The sequence below is a fragment of the Ammospiza caudacuta genome, chromosome 18 (genome assembly GCF_027887145.1).
Source record: "Ammospiza caudacuta isolate bAmmCau1 chromosome 18, bAmmCau1.pri, whole genome shotgun sequence".
NCBI lineage: Eukaryota > Metazoa > Chordata > Aves > Passeriformes > Passerellidae > Ammospiza > Ammospiza caudacuta.
In genome coordinates, this window is record NC_080610.1 from 9590130 (window position 1) to 9611887 (window position 21758).

The 21758-nt window shown below is 44.6% G+C and overlaps 1 protein-coding gene across 1 annotated transcript in view; it reads right to left on the bottom strand.

The window, feature by feature from the left end:
* The window catches only part of FBRSL1 (fibrosin like 1), a 495799-nt gene extending 474343 nt beyond the window's left edge, over positions 1–21456 (bottom strand). Inside the window, exon 1 of the mRNA XM_058816540.1 lies at positions 21163–21456. Within this exon, the coding sequence (XP_058672523.1) occupies positions 21163–21456 (294 nt within the window). The remainder of the gene's footprint in view (positions 1–21162) is intronic.
* Positions 21457–21758: the final 302 nt, after the last annotated feature.

Sequence of the window (21758 nt, forward strand, 5' to 3'; positions counted from 1 at the left end):
AGATCTGCTCACACAGCCCAGGCTCAGAGACAGCAGCCACCAGGGGACCACTCCTCTCTCCCTGCCTTGCTGCACCTCACATGAACAATTGCCTGGCACTGCGCTGCTGCTGCTGGGCTGGCCAGGAGCTTCCCTGGAGCTCCAGCACTCCAGAACCAGCTCCACTCCCACTTTGAGACTACAGTTTGAATGTTTTATTCAGCAGAACCCAGGGGTGAGTCAGTCCTGCCAGCCACTGACCTCAGGGTGAAGGAGGTAATGGGTGTGGGGTCAAGCATGGCCAGTTCTTCATCATTTTAGTATTTGCTCCAACTGGACTCCCTGCCCTTGTTTTCAGTCACAGTGGGCCCACGGGTGCCCCAGCACACTCAGGTGTGTCTGAAGCCTCACCAAGCCCAGCAGCACAGCCCTGGGGAGGCAGGAGCAGATGGAGGAAGTACAGCCCTGCCCTTCCCTGCACTTTGCTGGGACACACCAACCCACTGCCCTGGTCTGGGGAGGCTGCAGCTCCTGCATCCGAGCCAGGAAATCCCAGCCACAGCTCAATTGTGCTTTTGCCAGCCCTCCTGAGAGTGCAGGGTGTGATGCAAGCCCAGATTGGTCTGGCCATGCCACAGGGGTGATGACTGGCCCTGGCTGGTCGGCTCTGGCCAGAGGCTGAGTGGCATCACAGCCAATTAATGTGGTTTAGAAACATCTCCACCCTGCACCTACTCTCCACTGAAAGGAGGGGAAAAGAGAAATAAATAAAAAAGGAGGAAAGAAATAAAAAGGCAAAGTGCACCCTGTCTTCCCTGCATGCATTTCCCCCAGCAGTCACTGGTTGGGAAGGAAAGGCAGAATAAATCCCCTCCACAGCGGTATCCAAACCCAATTGACAGGGGAGATAAATCTGTACCCAGGAGGAAATCAAGCTCTCTCCACTACAGACCCAATATAGATTGTGTAATGAGGTGCTTCCTTGCCCACACCACCACAAACACAAGCTGCCTGCATGCAGAAAAATAAGTATATATATAGTTTTCTTTAGAAATCCACCACCCATTTCACCTCCCCCTCACTTCAAGCAGTGAAAACAGCTTCTGTCCAACTGTCACGTGAGATTTAAGCAGAAATGACAAGAAAGGCAGCTTTGTGCAACTCTCCCTGCAATTTTCCCATCTATGATGTACATGGAGAGATGGAGAATTCAACAAAATGCAGAGGAAAAAACAAAATTTCCAAGTAATAATAATACTGAGCATAACACAACCCTTCCACTGACCCACAGACCAGCCACCTGCTTCTCCTATGGGTATTCTGCTGCTTTTTCCTGCAATTTATTGAAACAATATCAACAAAATAACAGAAATAAAGTCCCAAAGGAAAGTTTTTCCCCTAATGTTCCTCTGCCACTGCAAAATCCCCTCTTTAGGCAATGATCTAGAACTGTGGCAGGGTCTAGAGGCAGTGCCCTAGCCCAGACTCACCCTGATTCCATGTAAACACATGAATACCATGCCATGGATATAATTCTCTTGTAAAGGGATGCAGAGCAGCCCTGGCAGCAATCACTGCAGCAGCTCCACACAGAACTCTCCTGATTATCCCAGCTACAACCCTGCTAATGTGGCCCTCTGCTCTTTTTAAAGGAGCTTTTCACACACCTGCCTGAACCATGATTTGCTCATTTTGCAAGATCTAAGGCTTGTACCAGGCAACCTCTCTTAGGGGTATTTAACCCACATCACAGGTTAAACAGAGCACCAGTGTGAGTTCTGGGGAAGCAAATGGCTCACAGCCTTCATTATATGCATTACACAGTTTGGGTGGGTTAGGTGTTAGGTTATCAGAGTTTTTTTAAATATTTTAGTTTAGATTTTGATCCCAGGACATCTGCCCCAGTGGCCCATTATTATTAAAAATTCCCCTAAGCAGGTATGAAAAGCCTTTGAGATTTTCTGGCTCAAAACCACGAGGGAATGATCAATGGCACAAGACGATGAGCTGTGCTTGTGGAAGGGGCTGGCAACGAAGAACAACCCACAGACACACATCCAGAAATATCTAAATGTACAATCTTGAGGAGAAATGATCTTTCAGTTTTTCATCCTTCCCCTTGTCGAAGATTAAATATCAGTTTTGAATCTTGTTACCAAAAAGCTTTAAGACAGTGGATCCATCAGAGAGAAGAAAAGACATCTCCAGTTATAAGTTATAAAATCACATCCCCAGGCTACCAAGCCAACTTTCCTCTCCAAAATTCTTCATTATCCACAGAAATCTCATCCCCCTCCCCAATATATACACAACATCCAGAAGAGCTGGGAGGCTGGAAAAGCAAAGCAGGACTTGGCAGAGCTGTGGCAGAGGAGTCAGAAATCCCCAGGGCAGATGCAGGGGAAGGGCTGTGCTCTGCAGGGCACTCTGCTGTGCTGCAGCAATCCTGGTGTGGCTCCAGAGCCATCCATCCATGAGCCAGGCAGGGCAGGCAGCAGGGGCTGCCACAAGGATGATCCCCAGAGCAACCCACTGCCCTGCCAGGCTGCTCTTTCCAGATGATTAAGCCCAAGGATTGGGGGGAATTTCACAAATAAATCCTTAGAATATAGAGAAAGGAGGGGGAGGAGAGGACAGCAATGGCTGGAGGACGTTCAGCAGCAAAAGATGCTTTTTCCTGTTAGAGCAACAAAAATTCACAGTCACTAAACAAGTGGAGAGAGGACCTTTTAGCAGGAACAGCTGAGAGACTGGTTTGAGAATGAGAAAAAGCCCATTTTTACACAGTGAAAAGCTCTACCCCATGCAGCTATTTGTAGCTGGTAGAATACACTGGATTTCTTGCCTTTATCACCACAAACAAGAGGCTGTTTGTACTGTAAAGCTGCAAGTTCCACGGCCAGTACCAATGTCTGTTCCTTTATACTTCATCCCCCAATTTTATCATAAGCAAACATGCAGCTCACAGTTGCCTATAAATTTCATCCTCAAACTCTTCAGAACAAAACACCGTGTACTTTAATCTTAATGTACTCCCTATCAAAAAGATCCTGCTTGCAGGGTTTACAACTACTAAGCAGTAAAATACCAGGAGATAAGTTATCCTTGTTTTACAGAAGTAATAAAGGGACAGAGATTAAATAACTTATCTAGAGAGGGGGGAAAGTGACGTGCCCCAATTTTCAACTCTGATTTTTCCAGCTTTGCCCCAAGCTGTGCTGAAAGTGCTTTGGAAGGGCTCTTGAGAAGCTACTGCAGAGAAAATTATTTGCAAAAATTGAATTTCACACCCAGTTTTAATAAAACTTACACCCTGATAATTCAATAAGCAGGATGTAAAAAAAAAAAACCTCACAAGTTTAAACAGCTCAGAGAATTTAAAGCTAGATGTTTGTCCACCTGCAATTATTTTAATGGAAGGCTTTGTGCAAGACCAGGACACTTCATAGGTGCTGCTCCACTCAAAAAAAAATTTAAAAAAATAAAGTGCCATGAGTGCTCAATCCAATAGAACAGGAGGAGCAAGCAGGAGTTTACAAGGAGTTTACAGGTCCAACTATTTTAAGCACATAGAGGAGAAAAAGCACATTTCTCACACATGATGTGCACCCACAGACACTTTATACTGATCATGTACTAGCTGGGACATGATGGAAACCAGGCAACTCCTTCAGCTCCCCATGGAATTGTGTAACACCAGGCAGGTGGATACAGCTGCCTCCCTGGAACCTGCCTTCAGTTTAACACCAAGCTGTCACCAGAAAATAAACATATAATTTCCTCCAAATACTTCTTCACATGCAATCTTCAATCCCTAAATCCTGAATGATTGACAAGGCATTGTTCCACAGACCCTTGGAAAGGTTATGTTTATAAAAACCTCTACCTCTCACCAAAAGAGGAAATGCTCAAGCAGTGTAAATTTGGTGTAGCAAGAAACTTGCATACAGATTAGCCCATTTATTTATTATGATGTTGCAAGATACTGTTTTATTAGCTTAATTTGTCTTTAGCAGCACTGGAGACCAAGGTAACTACAGCTGCATTGCTGGAGCCTATATAAAAAATCCCAGCCTTTGAAAAAGCATCTTCTTATTCTTGTACTTGCAACTCAGTTTTATTTGTTTTTTTAAAAGGCAGACTTATTTGAAGGAAATGAAGCTTTAAAAAGCTGGGTGGCTGTTGGCAAATATTTTATACCATTTCTCCACTTCAAAGACTGTTCATATCAGAGATTCTACAAAGTCCACAGCACGCTAAATTGACACAAATTCCTGACAGAAACAGAGCTTATGTGTAACCTACTAGTAAAATTCAGCTACCTGAATAATTAATATTTTTCAAATTAAGATTTCACTTAGCTCTCTGGGTGTCTAATATTAAAAATACTACCATTTGCTAATTTTCAGCTTCAGATCAAAATCAGAGAGCAGCCATGGCAATTTGGCACCAGAGAGGACAGAGTTTTGACATTTGCTTCAGTGAGGCATCATTTCACCCCTGGTCATGCCAAGCTGCTTCAGTTCATATTTCCTTCTTTCTTTCAGCTTTTTAAAATTTTTTCTCCTTTTACATCTCTTCTGAAATGCACTCCAGCGAGTTCCCAGCCCTCAAACAATGTGTTCTCAAAAGGTGCAGCCAAAAATGCCAATACAAATGAAATCTGTGCTGCAGCTTCTATGGAGCTGGGACCATTTTACGTCGTCTTGTCTGATATTAAAAACAAACAAAAAAACACCAACCCACAAGAGTGAGCCATCTTGTTTCTTTCAAGTCTGAAGAAGCTTTGAGAGTGCAAAAACAAAGCAGCTAACAGTAATGAGTTACACAGAACCCCTCATCCATGTGTTTTGCTTCCAAGGGAGCAAGACGAAAACGCAACATCAGATACACATGAAATTCTGCACCTAATCTGCAAACCAGTTACCATGACTGCACATGCAAATTGGTCAGATAAAAGCCAGTCAGAGGAATAATTGGCTATTTGGAGGTACAAAATGACTAATTTATCACAGCCACCACATAAGTGGGGTTTTTTTTTCTTCTGCTTCATAATTGCTCCACTTAATTCTCCAAGTCCAACCTGGTATTTCAGATGCAATATGGTACAGTAAGTGCCAAAATAGATCCAGATCCATCCAGATCTCCACCACTCCTGTGACACAGGTCCAGACTTTCATCTGTGCCCCACAGTTGCTGGCAGGAAGTCAAGGCACAATTCTAAAGGTGACTGTAAAGAACCACCCATGCCCAGCAGCCTTGAACACTTCTCAGCAGGAACTGTGTGAACTCTGAAGAAGCCTGAGAAGCCACCAGTGCTGAATACCCCAGCGTGGGCTGCATCTCTGTGGTGTCTCCAACATCACTTGTGAGCCTGAACCTCCTGAACAAAGAATCTCCAATGACCAACCTTCAGCATCATTTTCCTGATGCTGTTCAGACTGTGCTTTCTGTAACTCGTTAATTTGCACAACTCTCATTTTCCTGCCTAGCAAAAATTCAGCACAAATATCAAACCCCATCAGCACCCAATCTTCCAGTAACTACAACCAACCACAGCTTCATTCTAGGTGCTCACAACCAAGGCAGGAGCAGAGCATTATCATTTCTCTCCTCATCCAGGAGGTGACTGGGCATCACTGACAAATGATGTCCTTTACTGGCAAACACAAAGAGCAGAGAGCTTCAACTTTAATGCCTCTTCTGCCTACTAAGATACCAACTATTCCTGCTGGAAGTATTGGTAATTTTCTTTTAATACTTTCTTCCTGGGGTATGAAATTAATTCAACTAAGGCAGAATTGTAAAAGAATACAGAAGGCAGAGCAGAACAGATCTGTATAAAATTTGACACTGCAATGCTTAGACTTGAAGGATGCCATGGCATCAAGCTTTCTAATAAACACTTCATTCAAGGAGGAAAGCCATCCTTAAATATTCTCTCCTTTAGGCACAGAGCAAATGGATCAGTTGCTAGTAATTATCTGTTTTCCCTGTACTTCAGACACTACCATCTGTGAATTGGGCCTAATATCTTGACACAGTAATTGTGAAGTCTTACATGGCAGCAGATACACCACTCATTCCTTCTGAGGTTTATAACAAAACATCATCCTCTGCATATTTTCAGCCCAATAAAAAAGCATATCAGCCTCCTTCCTGCATAAAACTGCACCTCTCACACCAAACCAACAGCTGCAGGTAGGATGCAAAAATACATTTGTATGTGCAAAACTGTAAGGGAAACCGGGGCAAAAAGACAGTTTTAAGCACAGAAGTATCTCATTATGAGACTAGCAAGGCAAGTTTGTGGGGTTTTATGGTTAATTTTCAAGCCAACCTTCTCCTCATTGGATTAGGGAGTCCATGGTGTAACCAAGTGTTCTTTCTCTTGCAGCTGGGGCCAATAAAGCCCCTGGCTCCAGACAGGTTTCTCTTCTGGCAGGTGCCTCCCCATTGCTCCCTGTGCTCTCTGATGGCTCCATGTGTGCTGCTGGAGATGGGATTGGGTGTGCTCAGGCTCAGAAGGAAAAAGCCTCTGCCCAGATGTGCTAATCCCCTGTGGCAACCACTTCACCACACATGACCTCCGCTTGGCAGGGCTTGACAAGGTCAATGACTGCTGTGCCACAGAGGTTACTTCTGCTCACTCAAGTCTCCAATGTGCACACAAGAGGGACCCTCCCCCTCTTTTAGAACAATTAAGTGCTTTTTATTGAAAAATTTGCACAATTTACGTGCAATTTTCTCCCCGCACAACCAAGCTCCATTAAAGACATTTTCACACAGCAGAGCCAGCATTTAGCTGGGCTCAAACACTGATCTTATCCTCCTGACACTTTCTTCAATCCCTCTGTGGGATTACAGCTGGGAAAATGACACTGATTAGAAGAGCTCCTTCTTCCCCCACTCTCTGGATTTAATAACCAATACAGGCTTCTCCTTAATACAACACATGCATGGGATATGGTACAGAAAGAAAGACAGGAGGAGAAAAAAATAACAGAAGGCTAAAAAAGGAAGAATTATTGTGGGAACAGAGCTACAAATGCCATTTACAGAGTGAACTGCTTTTAACTTTCTGCCATCAAAAGGGTTAGATACCTCATCCAGTCCGAGGAACCAGCCAAGCACAAAAAAGCTTGTCTCCTCTTTCTCCCTGTCACATTGAAACTAATCACTGAAAACAAGGTAGAAATTGTGTTCTCAGAGCAATTAACTTGCAAGTGAGGTTTTATCTTCCCCAGTAATTCCTCCTACCCTCAGCCACTTCCCACTACCCCATATATGACCAACTTCAGAAGCTTAACCAAGACCAGAGTCACTCCAGCACAACCATCATTCTACACTACCCATTTCGGCAGACTTGGAAGACGACCTGAAACACAGGAAGAACATGTAGCTGCAATCCTGCTCCAAAGGCTCTGGCCATATTTGCAGGGTTTCTTTAATCAATACACATCTGCTGTGCATGCCCTCCTCCCCTGCATCCTGCCTGCCCTGTGCCAGAAGGGCATTTGCGTGGCTGTGCAGCCAGCCAGATCAGGGAACCAGGGAATTAGTTTTCCTGGCAGCATAAACGCTAGTGCTGGCACAAGGGAGGTAATCAGGACAAGCAGCCAGGGCAGGAAAGGACCATCCCCTTCAGCAAAAACACATACTTATGTCAGATTAAAGTGGTCACAGCCCCAGCTCCCTGCTCGCTCTCCCCCTGTTTCTGCAAGCGTGGGAACTACCCAGCAGCGTGGAAGATCAAGTTGTTTAGCTTTGCAAAAGGGTGTCCATCTAAGCACAGAGCTATTTTCACAGCTTGTTTCTTCTCTCACCAGCTTCTCCTCCCTTCAAAAAGCAAAAAAACAATTGAATCAAGGGGTTTGGATGCCATCAGTCACCATGTTCCTGTGGCCACGGCGCTGGGCTGAGCACAGCGGCCCTGGGCTCCGAAATGGAAGGGTGCTAACATTTTCCTCTGGCAAGGTAAACAAACCCGGCAGTACAAAGATTGAATGACTCCATGGAACAAAAGGGAAAATAAGGTCAAACCAGGAAAAAAAAAAAAAAAAAAAAAAGAACAAGAAGCAAGAGAGATGAGAGAGATATGACAGATACAAACACACAGAGCAAAACCCCCAAGAGGCTGCTCGTTAGCTCTGAAGCTGAGCACATGGAAAAAGAGAAGAATTTACTTCTTCCTCAACTGGAATGTTTGCATAATTGTCACTTTCAATTCTACATAATTCCCCTTTCTACACATTTGTTTCATGTCTAGGCCACCATGCATGAAATAAATCCCTGTCTCGGAGCACGGCCTGTCTGTGTGACTCAGGGTGCTAAGGAGATTGGGTTTCCCGTTTATTCCTGTATTACATTCCAAGAAGGTGTGAACAATGCTGTATCAGACTTAAAATATCAACCAAACAGACATCCACCTCAGCCAGGACCACTTTGCTCAGGCAAATTTTTCAAAAGCCATAAAGCTAAGTGAACATGGTATTAGTCAAGCATTAATTAAATACCATTTTCCCCCCTCCCTGGGACACGTTCCAAGTGTTCCCAAACAAATAATTGAGTCTGAACTTTAAGGGTTATTTCTTCCCCCATCCCCAATTAAATTTACATGCACTTGCTTTTGGGATAGGTTCAATTTTCTTCATATTTAGTGCTGATACCCAGGTGCCCTATTAAAAAAGCTGAATTATAAGCTCAGATATTGAAATATCAACACTAATTAGGTCTTTTAGACACACATTTTTAGATGCTGTTTAGAAAATCTACATTAAAGAGAGCAGGGGCAAAGAATGAACTTTCAAAATTAAAAGGAGCAGCACTGGCTAATTAGGCACTCAGATCCTCATTCTTTTTTTAACAATAGAGACAAACACCATTTCAGTGGCCATAGTCTAAAGAGGACACAATATTATTTCTTTTTTGAGACTGAAGGAAGTAGAAAGCAAAGTTCAAATGCTGCTAAACAGAGGTGATATTTAAAGTTCATTCAACTTAAAAGCTTGGCAATGTATCATTAGAAGAATGAGAAAGTCCAAAACATTTTTGTGCATCGCAGCAAAGGTTTTACTTTGTAATTCAGCTGCAACTCAAATTCTGACCTCCTGAAAAGCACCTGCAAAAAGACATTCCAGAGGTTCTAGCTTGGCAGCTGCCTGGGAAGGCAGAGCCAAAGGGATGCACCAGGTGGGAAAACCTCCACAGCCTATTTTTGTTCCTTTCACCAGCATCAGGAACAAACTGCAAGATGCCAAAATTCACTCTTTTTGAAAAGGCTTGATCCCCATGAAGACACAAAGCCAGGTGATTTTTCCCCCATGTTTTCTCAGCTCCAGAAGCACACCAGTTAAGCTGCACTGCTGGGAGCTGTCACTGCCCCCAGGAACACAGATTCCCATGCTGGGAAGGGACCCCACACTCTCCCCACTTTCTGCTCTCTCACATCAAAATACCAGTCTCACATCATTATTAACTTCCTCCTAACTCAAAATAAGAGAGAATGCTCCAGTAAAATTGGTAAACGAAGCTACACTTTGCATTTTCCCCCATGTCTGTACTCTTACTGCATGTTTTATGTGTCTGGCTTTATGCTTTAGGCACAGACCCATTATTCCTACAGTATTCAGCAGAGACTCAGTGAATAATCACATTCTGCTTATGTTCATAACACTGTAAAGGTAACACTGGGAAAAAAACACCAGTGACTTCATCTGCTAAACATATATAAACAGGGAATGGGAATTTTAACACACACGAGCACAAAAGGAGGAAGACATGAAAGAACAAGGAGAATTAATTTTGCATTTGAGACAAAAATCTATTCCCTCTCTTCAGTAGCTGCTCCTTTTTGTCCAGGTAAGAGCAGTGAACAGTGAAAATTCACCTGCAGGTTACTAGCAGATAATCAGAAATACGCAAAAGAACAAACCAAGGAGCACCCCAAGGGAAGACAAGCTTTATTTGCCTGCAGGAAACACCAGAAGCTGCCCATTCACCAGCCCTGATGCTGACACATGCTCTGCATTACAGCATCTCACCACAATGCTCAAGACCACCCCAATGCTGACCCCAACCCATGCCACAGGAGGACAGCAAACCTAATTAATTCCATTTTGGATGGCCAGCACATTGTACTTAAGACAGATAAACACCCACAGTTTACGCTCTGTCCTTTTTTAGGTCAAATTAGTATTTTTGCAGGTTGTATCAACCTTACAATTATCATCAAACATGCTCTGTTTGGGCCACACAGCCCCATGCCAAAACTCCACTGCAAACGTGCCACCAGGCGTGGTGTACGATTGCAGATACCATATCAGCAAACAGCTATTTAGTAGCAGTCACAGTTAGCTGACCTTCAGGCAGAAACTCAGTAACCTGATGATGATGACATTGCTGGCCCTGGATTGTCTGCAGCATTTATTTTGGCAGTGGCAGAGAAAATGCACAGATACATTTTGAGCAGGAAAGCAGAGCCCGAGAGCCAGGCTTGAACAGCCTCCCCTGGAACCCACACACTGCACCTGAGCAGCACAGCACCTCAAAGAGTCACAGGAAAGAATATTATTATTATTATTGTGGCCTCAGAGCTGTGGCACAAGAGCGACAGTGTTTGGAGACCAGCAACTTTATAATTATAAAACCATGAGCATCTCGCGAGCAGAGGAGGACCAGGCAACACACTCAGAGACTCCACAATCCATCCATGTGTTTCTCAGGACATACCATCTTTGGTTTCTTACCTTCAGCTGTGTTTCCTCTGGAAACAGCTTGTGTAAACCATTTCCATTTTTTCTTTTTTCATTTTTCTTTAAAAAACATCCCACTTCAAAAATAATTCCTAGGAACCTACCAAGCAAACCAACTGCATATAGCTGTTTGTCTGAGGTGTCACCTGGGAGTTTACATTAGTTTGCACAGGTCCTGTTACAGCAGTTCCTTAACCTTTGGTTTGGAAACGGCCTGTCCCTACACATACCAAAACATTTTCTAACCAGGGTAAATGAGCTTGATGTTAATATGGGGCTCCTCTATCCAACAGCTGCTAAAAAGAGCATCTTTCCTTGCAAAAAGCCTAAAAGTTGCACAGGAGACCTAGTAATGAGCATGGGAACCTTTTCTGATTGAGCCCTGCAATTACTTTTGCCTAGATGCAGCTACAACTTTAATTTCCCAGTCACACCTCTGTGTGACTTAGCATCTTCCAGCAACATGGAAAAAAGTCACTTATGAGTATTAAAAATCTGTGTGAAACCAAGTTGCAGACCCTGGGCAGCCCAGAGGCTCTCACTCATGTTTCATCACCCCTCTTCCCACCACAAACAGCACTGAAACACCAGTGCCTGTGTCCTTCCCTGCACAGGTCACACTTGACCCTGCAGCCACAGCCATGGACAGGGACAGGACACAGCTCAGCTCCACACTGCCAGTGAGAACAGGCTGGGAACAAACCCCCACTGCTGCCAAACCCACCCCAGGGCTGCCCAGGGAGTGGGAACAGGGCTCCAAGGGACTTATCAGTTTGTCTGATGTAATCAACAACACTGCCATGTGCACACTGACACCAATGCACAGATCTCTGCGGAGTTTGATGGATGAGCTGATGGCAGGCGAGTTATAAAATCCATCTGCTTGGAAAACCATTGTCATTTTCAGCTAAAAATCGCACCAGCAAACTCGTATCACAACTTTGTACTATTCAGTGCCAAACTAGAATACCAGACTAAATCATGGTGTTCTTTCCTGGGCAGATCTTGCAAAATATTCAGTAACTCAACACTAATAGTAGTAGGACAGGTTTTTTTCCTTTTTTTTTTTAATGCTTTAGTTAAGCCTGAGAAAAAAAGGGAAGGCAGTTTTTGCCTACCTTGCAACAAAAGGTAGGTTTTTGCCTACCTCTCTTGAGATATGTCTGTTCTGCATCAGGAGAGTTTCCTAGTGAAGGCATGAATGAGTGCTGCTACGAGAAGCAAGATTATAAATCCAGAGCATCAGTAAGGACTGATGAAGCTTAGGGGAACTTAAGAAGCCTGAAGTCAAGGCTTGTGTTTTAGCTGTGAGAGGAGAACTAGAGCTCAGGGAAATCTCAGGCTGCGTTTGCACCACCAGCAATGCCCAGAGCAGGGCATGCCACGGGAAAGGCTCTCCCACAGCTGACGTGGGGCAGAGGAGAAAGAGAAACATTTCCCTAGGAGTTTGAACAAGGAGATTTTGCCATCAGAGGCTCTCCCATCATCTCCAGGTGATGCACAGACAGCACTCACGTCAGGCTGAGGCAGTTCCAACACGTCACAGGAGTTTCCCTGAGTGGCACCTCCAGCTCCCAGCAGCGGCACAGCCAGGCTGACACAGGCACCGATGAAAGGACTTGCCCAGAGCTCTGTGAGAGGAAACTTGTGGTGGAGTCAGAAAGAAAACCCCGTTATCTCAGCTTCCGGACCCCTCTGCTTAACCGCCAGACCACAAAACACTTTTATTGTAGGATAACATTGCAACAAATAGCTGTTTTCTCTTAGCACAAAACCCGCTTTGCAGTTTTACTTTTAAAAATCCATTTTTTACTCCTACTCCCTAGGACTTCGAGCCAGCCCTGTGACTTGGCATAAACAATTTCTCCCTCCTTTGCATGCCCCAGTTTTATTAAGTAATCCCCATAAAAGCAATTACTGAGCTTTGGACTGAAAAATAACTAGGGAAAAAAAAAAAAGAGAGACAGCAAATTCTGCATATCTTTATTTGCATACGGATTCCCTCCCTCCCCCTTTCTAAGGGTTTTGCCATGAGGTCTTTTATGTCTCTTTCAATAATCATATAATTATATGATTCCTAAAGTACACGCTGGCAACACTTCAGGGGATTTTAGTCATTACAGGTGACAAGACTTTTCTCTCATGTCTAATGCTCGCTAGGATTTCCTTCCACTTCATTCACAGATAAGATGAAGAACCCAGTGACACCCAAAATGCTCTCACAGACAGATTTTGGGAGGATCAGCCCTTTTCCTTCCCCATTACAGATGCAAGGAAATGGTCAGAACTGAACTGGAATGAACTTCAATTGGAATGAAGCACTTTTTCAATTAAGCAGCCCATCATTTTTCCCAGGCCCCACATCCAACCATTTTAATGGCTTTCACATTTTTTCTTTAATTTTACAACCTGAAAGAAATGCCAAGGTTCCATCAAGGACTGAGAATGCCATAATTCCATTTCTTCCAATGGCTGCAAGTTATTAACAAGATGTCAAAACATCATAATTATTTTATATCAAGTGTGACTGATTCCATAAACATCTCTTAGCTGCACGCCATCCTGAGTCTCACTGCCCCTGAGTGCAGGTATGTGCTCAGGCTAAATGGAGTTAAGAGGCTGCGCATTCTCTCCCACAGCATTACAAGAGAGATTTAAGAGCCACCAAAACATCAAGAGCAATAATGCATTTTATTACCTGATGCACTTGATGTCATTGTAAGCTTTGAGATGTTGTTTTCCTTGAAACTCTTTGGGGGTTTTTCCTCCTCTCTACAAATAAGAGCTCCAAGGAAAACAGCTGCAGCTTCAGTAAGGATGAGGAGGGGTTAAAGGAACAAGTTTGGAGTCCTTCAGTAGCCACTCAACAACCAGCAGCTCTGAATTACCATTTGTTTCCCAACTTCGGCTGCTCCTAACTTCAGCATCTCATCACTAAGTACAGGTTAGGTCAGGGACACCCTAGCACTAGAGTGAATCAATCTATATTTAAAATTGGGGAGGAAAACAGCAAAGCACCAATTACTGTCTTATATTTCTGAAGATGAAGGAACATCTGTTGAAGGGCAAGGTAACACAATGATATCAAACCACAAGCACTATAAGCTTCACATTGAGACTACAGGCACAACTGCATCATGCATATGTATTTTCTCAATTCCTCTCTATGACAACCTGTGCAGAAGAGAGAGCAAGGCAGGCTGTGGGCAGAGCAGAGGAGCCCAAGCACGGCTCCTTGCCCTGCTGACCGTGCACGGCAGCCTCAAAATAGAACATTTAACTTCAAATTGCCACGTTTGTGTGGCACTATAGATAGCCAGCACAAGATTTAAAAAGCTTTGCTCTGAGCACAAAGGGAGAGACAGGAATGGTGCCATAAGCCCATGTTTTGCAGCCAGTGGCGCAGGGAAATAATTTTGATCCCTTCAATCCCCTTATCCATGCCAACCACTGACCTTGCAGATGCAACTTTTGTTCAAGTTCAGTCCCTTTTTGGCTCCAAGCAAGACAGAGCTACAAAGGAAACACTCTCCATTCATCCAGGATCACCCAAGCACAGTGCACTCAGCTGCCCCACGCTCCTGTTAGCCAGGTAATTCTGCACTTCACGTCTAGTCACTCAGTACAAAATAATTAAGCTGCAAATGGTGACACTCACCTCTCTGCCTGTCACTGGGGCCTGGCTGGTGCAGGTGGGAGCCCCACAGCTGGTGCAGTTTGTACCTGCCCAGCTTTCACAACTCCTGCACCAGAGGAACTGGACCGACAACTCTACAACTCCGCACAGGTCGGTTTTGCCTGGGAGGCTCAGAGCTGGTTAACCCTTGCCTCCATGCTCAGCGTTTCTGGCTTTGGAACATCAAGACTGATTCCTCTTTCAGCATCAGAGCAGGATTCTTAATAGTTCATTAGTTTTCAAAAAGAGACTATTTCTCAAGGAGATGGACCAGGGCTGGTAACACTGTGCTCCAAGTCTTTTGTCTCAGAAGAGCGTGGCTAGAACAGTCACAGCCCCCACTGTGCTGAACACAGCAGAGCCAGGAGACATTTAAACAGCAAGAGCCACTTCACCTACATAAAACTCTTTTATACATTTACCATGATAAACTGGAGGCATTAAAGTGCACTGAATTGGAAATTGTTCTCACTTAGAGCTGGATGTTCACCTACAACCGATACCAAGATGCACACCCTACGCACTGTATTTCAAATCTTTATTTTAAAAAAAACCCAAAGTGCATCAAGCAGGAAACAGCGTTTCAGTTCTGCTGATACTGTTCTCTTTCGAGTACTTGCTGCAGCACCACAGACTGCACAATATTCCCTCATCGTGCACCACCAGGACAAAGCCCAAAGCTGGAGAAGCTGAAGCTGCAAGCACATTCTGACAAGGCTACACCCACACAAGGTGCACACAGGTTTGGGATCTGTGTGCTTGCAAAGCCTGACACAGGGGAGCAGCCTGCTGTGGCTGTGCATGGAGAATTTCACACCTCACCCAAAAAAAGCAGGGAAGCAAAAGGGGGAAAAACCAAACCACCCCAAAGCCTTTCTATCAATGTGTCTCCAGCCACAGTACAGCACCTCTGCACCAAAATGAATTTCTTCACAAGTGCAGTTGCATGACCACCAGCCCTTCTGCAGAGCAAGCAGGGATCCACCAAAGAAACAACACGAAACACCAGGCTGATCTCATCCTACCCAGCTCCATTCTTCACTGCTATTTTCCCAGAAAGCAGCATTGTGACAGTCAGTCTCATTCTGTGAAATAACTGAGATAAACGATAAAAAGTGCATCTTCTTAGCGTACTGAGAGCACAGTAAAGTTTTCAGTTCTTACTAGGCATGAAGTCAAATCACACTACTGCAAGTAAAGATTTATTATCTGAATTAAGTGGAACACTAGTTCTATTATGTCCTTTTTATTACAAAAAAAATCTTACCTGTGCAATACACAGTACCTTATTTTTTAAAAATGGTATAGATTCTAATTAATTTTAAAACTGAATATATCTTCTGAATTTCTTTGTGATGGTTGGTCTACTTGACATTTCAGCAAATTTCACCTCACGTTTTGTCCCAGGTTTCAGTGCTCAAGAAAGCCTGAGCAGTTATACTATGGGAAACGACTTCAGAAAAATTGGTAGGATATTAAAAGGTCATCCAAAACACCCAGATAGACAGAATCAACTGCAGTTTGAGTTAAAATGAAACCTCAGGTAGGGATGAGTGTGACCCCTGAGCAATTCCAGGCAATTTCCTCTCTTCAACACCCCTGCAGCCACTTTATGTGCACTAAAGGTGCAGGGATGGCCCCAGGCAGGGGCTGCACTTGCCATGCACCCCATCACTCCTTTAACCCTGGCAGGTTTCACCCACGAGACAGAGAACTCCCCATCCAGCAGAAGAGCTGCATCCTTCCTCACCACCCCACCAAGGTTTGCAGGAAACATTGCTCCCCCCAGCTCCTGGGCCAGCTGAGCAGATTCTTCAGGCTTTGCAGAGCTCTCCCCCTCTGATTTAATCACCTCTGACTCCTCAACAAAGATACCTAGAGTACCTGCTTCAGACAAGATGCAAAAAAAAAAAAAAAAAAAAAAAAAAAAAAAAAAAAAAAATAATAAAATCAACAGCTAGGAGAACAAATCAATGGAGACTAGCAAGCCTTCAGGAAAACCAAAAGGCATTTAGAGCCTTTAGAGCATCATCCAGAAAATCATTAGCTTTCCTGGGGTTAAAAGCACTTTTAAAGAGGAATAACTGGCCATCAGAAATGCTAGCTTGATACACCAGCACGTGACAATTAAGTAGAAGGAAAAAAACACTTAAATATCTAGAAACTTGTTTTAAAACATAGCTATGGAAAAATCTAAGCTGTTAAGCAGACAGAGAGAGAGATGGTGACAAATCAGAAGTTCCATCGCTAGGTCAGTGGAGCCAGCCCAAAACCCTTGGAACAGGAAACTGCAGCTAAATACATTGGTTTTCTTATCAATGAGAGATCAGAGCAACAGTAACAGGACAGTGTACAGCACACATGTGAAAACAGCCTTATCAAGATGACAGTCATGGATTTTGTCCAGAAGCCTACTAGGAGCAATAGGCTGTCCAAGCTCTGCTGCACCAGGCAGGAACAGCAGGGAAGGAAGGGGCTGAGAGGCAGCACTGCCAGAGCTCTGGACACAAACAGGGAGAGGGTAAAGCATTCATCTCCTTGGGGCACAGCTGGGCCCCGGCTCGGCTTGGCTTGTAAGGGCAGCATCTCCGCTCCAACACCACGTGCAGCGAGTCAAGGTCTGCCCCTTTTCAGCTCAGGGCTGCTTCTGCACAACACTCCACACACGTCTGAGCAGGGATTCTCAACGAGATTCTGTAAACAGGTTAAACATTCCTCAAAAAAAACCCCTACACACACACACACGCCCCTCAAGAAAGTTAAAATTTCCATTCAGGGCTCCAAAGCTTTGCTGGAATCTGTAAAAATGATAAACAACAGCCAAAAAGAAAACACAACCCCTTGTCTTTTCAACTACTTTGGGAGAACAATTGCTCTCAAAGATCGCATTCATTAACATTCTGATGAAGTTCCCTTTTAGCGCTGTTTTTCATACTTGAAAGGAACAGCTATGATCAGAGAGAGCCCTCAACTACCGACTCACTCATTTAGATTCTCTCGCTCTGATTCACCAATCACCTTCAAGAATAATTAGCAGCTTCACCTGAACGTAATGAATATACACACATGCTCACATCCACACCATTCATTCTGGAAGGAGGGCAGAAATCCCCCTTTCCTCAGCCCTGGCACTGCACCCATCTCCTGGTGGCTTTTCCAGTCTCACTGACCACCCCAAGCCAAAACTACATTTCCAGGTTAAGTCCAAAGTCGTGGTGAGTGGCTGGGTACTAAAAAACCCCAAATAAAACACCACTACACACACACACATCAGCCCTAAACTGCATGAAACCTGAGCTGGATTTATACAGGAAGATCCAGGGGAAGGAAGAGAAAGGAGAAGTTTTAACTTCTTCTACACAGAAAGAGGCTGCTGCATGTGTGTCTGTGGGGCTTTGTTTTTCACTTAATTTAAAATATATATATATATATAATCAACTCAGTCTTTATTTGGAAGATGGTAAGATAGGAGATAAATAAGTCACAAGTATAGCCACATGGTTTTCAGATGACAACTGCCAAGGAAAGGAAACATTGCCACATGAATTAAAATACAAAATGCTTAAAATTCACACCAGAGAGCTAAAGGAGACCTCAAAGCCACCCCTCAGTATTGACCTTAACTGTTCATACTCCCGGGTCAACACAAAGGAAGAATATATATATTTATTCTATAAAGCACCCTTTATTTACAGGAACACCAGCAGTGAGAACTTCCTGCAGTGGGGAAGGGGAATTCACAATATGGTGAGATACAAAGAAAAACAAACCAAAAACCACCTTACCTCTCCCAAATGATTCTACCATTAAGTTCTACCTAAACACTGAGAAATTGCATTTCCAAGGGGAAACCCAAGCCTTGGTTATTCTATTAAACATAATCAGAGACCACTGTAACATCAAGAAACAAACCAACCTAGAATACCACAATAAACTACCACATATGCAACAAAAGCTCCTTTTAAGGATTAAAAAATTAAATAAAATACTTTTTTATTTCAGTACTGTCCCTAAGCCATACACTCACTTCTAACTTTATTCCCCCTCATGGGCATAGAAGGTTTCAATTCTTATTTATTTTTTAAAAAGCATTACAGCAGATTTTAAATCCTCTTAAAAAACCAATGTGCACCAAAATACAGATTTCCTCCAAAGCAGAAGAAAACCACCTGTTGCAGCCAAGTTCATCAGAGAACACAGTTCCACACCACACAAAATGACCTTGCCATTTCACTCATTTCCATGGCTGTATACTGCTTTAAAGTGCTTTTGCCTTGACCATCCCCTTCCCTTGCTGCTGCATGACATCTGCCAAACATCACCCATGGTCCAAAGCAGTGGAAAAAAAAAAAAATCCACACAATGTATTTTCTTTTTTTTTAGTTTCACAGGGATTTAGGGAATGCACACCATCATTACCCCCAAGAACACAACCTGAAACATAACACACCTGGTTGGTGTGAAACAGGAGAATTCTGCTCACACTTCTCCCTCTGAGGTGTCAACCACCATGGCTGCGGAGGTGCACACGTTTTCTAACATCTTGGCAAATACACTATAAATGAGTTCATTTCAGGTGGTGTTCTCTTACATGTTGGTAAATAGAGTAGAAATCAGTTAATTTCAGGAAAGCGTTCTAGCACGTGTTGGTAAATACACTAGAAATAGGTTAATTTCAGGTGGTGTTGTCTGACATGTTGGTAAACATTGTAGATATCAGGTAATTTCAGGAAGCTGTTCTAGTACATGCTTGTAAATATAGCAGAAATGGGTTAATTTCAGGTGGCATTGAAGTTTTTGGCAAGAATTTTAAAGCGGATCATTTTGCAAAGACTTTTTTTTTTCTTTTTAAAGAAAAACCAGAAGTGCTTCCACAAACAGAAGTACCTTGGGGTGGCAGATATTTCAGGTCACTTTTTACCCTTGTGTACCTTATTATCAAGGTTTGGCTGATTCAATGACAAGGCTCTCCCCATGTGAAAAGCCCAGAGTTTTCCCCATCAGCCTGGAGGGACTGCACTATCATTTGAATTCTATTTCCTGATAATGTGCTCATCATGGTAGAAAATTTCTGCAGGAAGATGAATTTTACTTTCTTCCCTGACAGCTCAGTAGAGACTCAGGGGTTTAATTGGACCTATCTGCTGATGCATATTTGACTAAGAGCATGCCCAAGAAAAAGAAAAAAAATAAGGTTATACAGACAGGTCTAGGGCTTGGTTTAGAGGCACGGGAGAGCAGATTGCTCACTCATTATCAGTTCTGCATACACAAAGTAGTCAGCTTTCCTGTCAGGACAACACCCCACAAATGACAGCACAAAAAGCCAAAGAGCAGCCATCACCAAGCTAACACAAACCTTCCTGCCTCTCCAGCACCTGCACACCCAGAGCTGCTCAGGGCTGGATGTCCCTGCTGAGCAGAACCCCTGGCTCCCCAAACAAGGGTCCTGCCACCAGGGCAGATGGCCAAGGCCACCTCTGGCACCTCCACGGGCACACAGGGACCATCCCTGGGACTCTCAGGAGTTGGTCCTGCAGGCAAAAAACTCCAAACAACCACGGTGCCACCAGAGGCCTGCGTGGCTGGAGGGGTGTGGGCTGGGGAGCAGCAAAGCCCAGGAACAAAATGGGACCTCAGAGCGTGAGCCAAAGGCATTAAAGATCCCAGGGCAAATCAGAGAATTCATCAGCCCACGCACAACTCTTCACTGCTGTAACACAGGTTAACAGATACACAAGAGGCAGGAAATCCAAAGCAAGGAGAGCACCCAAAACTTTGCCCACATCTCCACCATGGTGTGTCAAACAAAGTGGGCAAAAGCACCAGAATTGCTCATATTTACTGGGAATTCAAGTTCTTACACCCAACAAGCAACTTGTGAGGTGCTTCCTCTCCACAACTCACTTCTTCCAACTGTACACAAACAAAACAAAAATCAAAAGCCAAAGTCATGGTTTGTCAATGCCCCTCTGAAAATATTAAATTTCCTGCTCTGCTTAACTTAGCTCAGACAAGGCAGGCAGTATTTGCTCAGCAAATATTGTTTGTAATAAGTTAGACAAGCAATATTTTTTGCCAGCCTATTAACACCAGAAAAATACGTACAGTCAACAAGAGATGAAGAATTTGTTCAATTACTTCAAAAATGGGAATTACAACCGAGGGATTATTATCCATTTAAACATCTCTTTTCCACAAAATGTCAAACACTAGCCATTTGCTAACAATCTCCGGAGACAGATAAAGTAACATCTTGGCAATGCAAACACAAACTCCCGAGCTGGAGGAGGGGGGAGCGGGAGGAAGGAGGGCGGGAGGGGGGAAGCTCCACCATTCACAACAATGCCGGACCATCCCAACACGCCAGGAATATTTTGCAGCCAATTAAAACCCCAAACAAACACTGGACTTGCCCGGAGTGATGGCGAGCACCGGCCGGAGCCGGGCAGAGGAGGGAAGCAGCCAGGAGAAGGGGGGGCAGCCAAGTTGCCAGCGGATCACCGGGGCTGGCCCGGCACCCTCCTGCCCGCAGCCCCGGGATCCCCCCGGGCTGACACCAGGATTAATGCACGTTAATTGCTATTTGCAAAATTCAGCAGCCTGAAAGCGCCGCGCTTCCTTTCTCAAATCCTTTTTTTTTTTTTTTTTTCCCCTCCTTCCCCCCGTTCCTTTTCCCTTCCAACCCCCTCCCCGCCTCCCCAGCCCCCGCCCCGCGGGAGGGCAGAGCCCCCCGGCCCCCGGCGCCCTTACCTCCAGCGCTTCCAGGGTGTTGAAGCTGGCGATGGCGAAGCCATCGATCAGATCCTCTTCCTGGGAGCTGGACTCGCGGCGGCGGCGGCGCGGGGGCCGGGCGGCGCGGGCGGCGGGCGGCGGGCCCCGCGGGGCGGTGCAGTTCTGGCCGCCGTTCTCCTTGCCGGGGCTCGGCTCCTTCTCGGAGCCCGAGGAAGGGCTCTGGTTCCGCGGGTCGCGGGCCGCCGCCTCCCGCCGCCGCACGCGGTCCCGCTGCGACCTCGACCTCCGGCTCTGCCGGATTTTCCCATCCATCGCCGAAGAAGAAGCAAATTAAAAAAATTTAAAAATAATAATAATAATAATTAAAAAAAAATTTTTAAAAATGAAAATGAGAAGGCCAGGAGCGAGGGGGGGTGGGTGGGAGTGGGGGGGGCGCGGGGGGGAGAGTAAAGTCGCCCCCCTCCAACTCACCGCTTCCCCTCTCCAAACCCCGGAGCCCTTAAAAAATAATAGTAATAATTAAAAAAAAAAATCAACAACAACAACAAAAAAATCCTGCTGTTCAGAGCCTCGGATCCAGGGCGATGATAATCCACAGAGCAAGGCTGGGTGGC